Source organism: Aptenodytes forsteri, unplaced genomic scaffold, assembly GCF_000699145.1.
Source record: "Aptenodytes forsteri isolate BGI_AS27 unplaced genomic scaffold, ASM69914v1 Scaffold54, whole genome shotgun sequence".
NCBI lineage: Eukaryota > Metazoa > Chordata > Aves > Sphenisciformes > Spheniscidae > Aptenodytes > Aptenodytes forsteri.
In genome coordinates this window covers 12,802,678-12,807,390 of record NW_008796044.1, presented here as the reverse complement: position 1 = coordinate 12,807,390, position 4,713 = coordinate 12,802,678, and the positions used below count along the sequence as shown (strand labels likewise).

Sequence of the window (4,713 nt, the reverse complement as noted above, 5' to 3'; positions counted from 1 at the left end):
TTGCACGGCCACCATCCCGGTCCCCAAGGGTCAGCCCTGCGCCGTGCCGGGATGATGGCATCCCGGTCCCCAAGGGTCAGCCCTGCGCCGTGCCGGGATGATGGCATCCCGGTCCCCAGGGGTCAGCCCTGCTCCGCCCCCTTTCTCAGCCAGAAATAACTGCTGTCCCGCGGCTGGACCTTGGCATCTGGGCTGGAGCCCAGCACGGGTTGGGGTGAGCAGCAGGGAGCCCGGGGCTGCCGCAGAGGGCCAGCCGGGGCCACCGAGCACTGGTGGCCGCAGCTTGGCTTCAGTCTCATCCCCAGCGCAGCAGGAGAGCATCTTCGGTCCCCGGCATCTGGGGTGTCTCCTGGCCTGGTAGGGGAGGTGAGGTCCCACGCTGGGGTCAGCAGGTGGGTGCACGGGGCTTGGGGACATCCCAGCCTTGGCGGCGGGGACATCACCACCGTGGGGGTCAGGGTATGGTCTCCCCAGAGGGGGGGGTCGAGGGAAGGATGGGGCGCGGGTCCCACGCTTGCTGTGCGGATGGTTAATGTTGAACTCGGAGCTGGCAGGGAGCTGCGTGCCAGGCAGCCACAGCTGTGGCCCTGCGGGGACCCCCTGCTCTCCAGGACTCTTAGGGGAAGCTGCACAGCATCAGCCCGAGCTGAGGGACGCCAGATGCACCAAACAGGGCCGAGCCACTGCCCCGCTCCTCGCACTCGCTGAGCTGAATGCCCCGGCCGCGCGGGAGGGTGCTGCTGCGGGTGTGCATCCCGGGGGGCTCAGACCAGGGCTGGTCTCCAGCTGCCTCCCCGCAAAGAAGCGACCCAGCCCAGCGGCCTCGCGCCCCATCTTGCCGCTGGCCAGGGTGGGTCTCCCACAGCCTCGGGGCCAACAGCTGAAAATAGCTCTGCTGAGGCAGAGGTGTTGTTGGGGGGGCTGCCAGGGCTCCCGCTCAGCCGGCAGGCTGTGGGCAGCGGGTGCTGCTCCGAGGGGGCTCAGGGCATGAGGCAAGGACAGAACCGGGGCCATTTTCTGCCCTAAAGAAAGGCAGAGAGGGAAGACAAGAAGGAGGGGCTGAGGGGTGGCATGCTTTGGACATTTCCCTACATCTATTGAAGGGAGTGGAGGGTCGTGTGGGGAAGATGCTGGCCAGGGGAAGTGTTCAGGGATAATGCTGTCTGGGGGAGATGCTCAGCCGAAGCCTGGCCTCTCCCCATTGCATGCCAGGGGCTGATGCATCCCCATGCTTGGTGTCACCCCAGGGCTGCCTCTCTCTTCCAGCCGGGCAGGATCCGTCCCCCTCCCACAAAGCTGCCCTGGGAGCGCGGCAGCAAGTGATGGCCATCATGAGACCAGGCCCTGAAGACGGTAAGGGGGGGGCTGGGGGGGCCACCGGTCGCAGGGCAGTGCTGCCCCCTCTGCCTAGGGGCCAGACCCAGCTCTGGTTGAAGCCACTGGCCCCGCTCCCCAGGGCCTCTGTGCCTGCTTTCTTGGTCCCCTCTTGCACTACAGCCCCAAGGGGTGGCAATTGTGTGTCGAAGGCTGGAGGGGTCCAGAAGGGAGCAGAAGAGGCTGTTTGAGCCTCTGGAGCTGAGATAACTCCCCGACAATTCCCCCCACCAAAGAAGCACCAGTCCCTGGGGCAGCTCCTGGCGTGGGCACATGGCTGAGCCGCATGACAGGGACCCCGGTGAGGGGACATGCTGTCCTTGCGCTGGGGCACGGGGGTCCCCAGCGCTGCAGCAGCCTCAGCTGTAGCTGTGCTCTCCCCCAGCCTCCCCAGCGCCCCGGCTGGACCTGGGCAAGAAGGTGAGCACGCCGCAGGACCTGATGATCGAGGAGCTCTCCCTGCGGAACAACCGCGGCTCCCAGCTCTTCCAGCAGCGCCAGAGGCGGATGCAGCGTTTTGTCTTTGAGCATCCCAGCGGCTACAGGGAGGTGGGTCTGCGGCTCATCTCCCGGCTCCGAGCGGGACAGCCCTTCCCCAGCTCTCGCAGCCTTTGCAGGGAAGCAATTCCTCGTGGGGCTGGGGGTCATGCCCTGCCTCAGCAGGGCAGCCATGCTCAGCTGCCTGCTACGCCGAGACAAAGGGAGACCAGAGATGGCTTGGTGGGCTGGGAATGGAGATGGGCAAGCATCAGGGTCAGCATCCACCGAAGAGCAAGGGTGCCGGTCCCCCTCTGCACCCACTAAACCCCTCTCTTTGCCTCCTGCAGCTCCCAGGGCTGGGGGCAGGTGGCTCACACCGCACCGAGAAAGGCGACCCAGAGGGAACGGCAAACGAGTGGATGGTGAGTAGGTGGAGGAAGCTCCAAGGTGCCTCCTGAGTCCCGACCGGGGCAGGGAGAGCTCCCTGCGCCCCACTGACTGTGCCCTCCGCAGGCAGAGGAGGACGCCGGGGGCCAGCAGAGTTATCACTCCGAGCTCCACGTGGCAGCGTTGCCCCAGGGTGGCCCCCCCGAAGTGCCCAAGAAGACAGAGAAAGTCTTGCAGATGAGCAAAGTCCTCAACCCTGATGCTCTGGCCCCGGGTAAATGCCACCTACACCCCAAAGCCAACACCCTTGTAGCCTCAGTAATGCGGGGCTGGAGGCAGCAAGCTGCTGCCTGCTGAGGGGTCCTCCCCAAAACCCTTCCCCAGAATTTATATATATAAAAATATATAACATATATTTATGTCATACATACGGAACCCTGCCCCCAACAGCAGATCCTCCGTGGCTGTGTGAAGGCAGGGCTGTTCCCAGCCCCCTCTCCCCTGCCCGGGACGTTGCCCCAGCCCGGCTGCAGCCACAGCAGCCCACGCTGTCTCTCCCCCCACGCAGGATACTCAGGGCCCCTCAAAGAGATCCCCCCGGAGAAGTTCAACGTCACCGCCATCCCCAAGGGCTACCGCTCCCCATGGCAGGAGCTCCTCGGTGACAAGGACAACACTGTGCATGGTGAGAACCATCCACCCGTGAGACCCTCTCCATGGGCCTTCAGGAGCTTCAACAGGTAATGCTGGCCGAGGTGCAGGCACCACCAGCCTGTCCATCCCTTGGCCCTTCAGCCCCAAGAAGCACCTACCACGCTGCCAGGGGAATGCAATGGTCCATGCCCTCTTTATACACCACAGCAGAGCAGCAAGGGCTCATGTTGCTCTTTTCCTGCTCAGGAGCTCCTCCGTGCCTCCACTGCTCATCTGTCCCTGCCTCCAGCAGCTCCCCAGATCTCGTCTCAGCTCCACCACTGGGCTTGTGCAGCCTTAAGCAGCTTGGTCTCACGGGGTAACCTCAGGGATGATGGCTGAAATTTGGGAGAAATTCTCATGCACATGGTCCTGGAGAAGGAATCACTGCTGTTCCCAGCTGGGCTTAGCTCTGGGCTGGGTGGAGGAACAGCACAGACACTGCCAAGTCTCTCTCCTGATTTCTTTAAGGTATCCAAGCAGCTGCTGGAAGCGGTGGGGGTATAAGGTTAATCTTCCCACAAGGTGCTAAAAGGTCACCATATTCCTTCCAAACACCTGCTTGAGATTGAAGTCTCCAGGTCCATTTATGGTGGCTCAGCCTGGCAAGCTCCATGCCCTGCGCCTCCTGTGCACCTCCAAATTACACTGGGGTCGAGGTTGGGAGCAGAGATGGCCAAGGAAAATCTCCACTCTGGAGAGGTGTTTGGTGGGCATTCAGGAGATGGAGATGTGGTGACAGCAAAGCACCAGCAGCCCAAGATAGAATAATGGGAACTTTTAAGCTGAACATCATCCCAGGGATTCTGCAAAGGGAGGTCCTGGCTCTCCTCCTCACTGGAAGCCTCTTTCATGAGGATGAAAGTACGTTAGCCTCGGTGGCCTTGCCAAAGTCACCTTCCAGTAGGCAAGCTCCCACTGGAGCTCCCTACCAGGACACAGCACTGCTCCCCATCAGACATGGCATCAACCACGGTGCTGGGCCTCTGCAGATGGCAGCTTTCCTGAGCCCGCACCAGGGTTGGATTTGAGTCACGGGGGAGATGACCGCTGCGCTTTGGATGCTTGGCAGAAGGGGCTGCAGGGAACTACAGTCCCTCTGCATGGAAACCACGTCCCAAAGGGCAGAGATCAGCCCGACCGCCGGCGGAGCTGAGATGGCGCTGCCACCGTCCCTTTGCTGCTCTCCTCTCCCTCAGCCCTGGGGCTTTGCCGTGGGGCCTGGCGAGGTGCACAGCACAAGGCTGCCCCACACTCAGCCTCCCCCCCGTGTTTCCCCTTCCACGCCAGTGATAGCGTGGCAGCACACCGGTTTGCACTGGAGTGGAGCTGAGGGAGACGAGGTTAACAGAAGGGACAAGAACCCATGGGCAGCCATGGGCAAGTGTGGAGAAGCAAAGGGGCTGCCTTAGCTATTCCCTCAGGGTCTCCTTCCCAGTTACTCAGCCATCTTGAGCTTTCCTGGGGCAGTAACCTCCGAGGAGGTGCCACAGGGGGAGAACACGGAGCTGCTGCAGACACTTGGCTCTTTTCTTTCAACGTTTAGCCATGTTCCTGCCTCAGTATTTATTTAGGGACGGGGACTGAAGCAAGGGCATGTTTCTGAATAATGCTTTACCCCGTACCATTTCTCCCCTCTCACATGCTGCCTTTCTATTTAAAGTCTTGAACTGTTATTTAATACAGATGGATGCTAATTTAACACCAAGCCTCTCGCCACCTCCTCTAATTCTTCACTGAGGCATGAAGATTCAGCCAACCTGCTTTTAACTGGGCTTT

The 4,713-nt window shown here is 61.4% G+C and overlaps 1 protein-coding gene across 10 annotated transcripts in view; it reads left to right on the top strand.

The window, feature by feature from the left end:
* Nucleotides 1-200: 200 nt before the first annotated feature.
* The window catches only part of MYOZ3 (myozenin 3), a 7,326-nt gene continuing 2,813 nt past the window's right edge, over nucleotides 201-4,713 (top strand). The window contains exons 1-8 of one of the 10 annotated variants that reach the window (XM_019473858.1): nucleotides 201-392; nucleotides 1,267-1,353; nucleotides 1,610-1,675; nucleotides 1,769-1,923; nucleotides 2,202-2,276; nucleotides 2,368-2,515; nucleotides 2,810-2,981; nucleotides 3,142-4,640. In XM_019473858.1, the coding sequence (XP_019329403.1) occupies nucleotides 1,323-1,353; nucleotides 1,610-1,675; nucleotides 1,769-1,923; nucleotides 2,202-2,276; nucleotides 2,368-2,515; nucleotides 2,810-2,981; nucleotides 3,142-3,235 (741 nt within the window). In that variant the 5' untranslated portion in view covers nucleotides 201-392; nucleotides 1,267-1,322 and the 3' untranslated portion in view covers nucleotides 3,236-4,640. Of the gene's footprint in view, nucleotides 393-662; nucleotides 747-1,247; nucleotides 1,354-1,609; nucleotides 1,676-1,759; nucleotides 1,924-2,201; nucleotides 2,277-2,367; nucleotides 2,516-2,809; nucleotides 2,982-3,141; nucleotides 4,641-4,713 lie in introns of those variants that run through there. The other 9 variants (XM_009285836.2, XM_009285834.2, XM_009285835.2 and 6 more) reach the window with 9 other exon arrangements.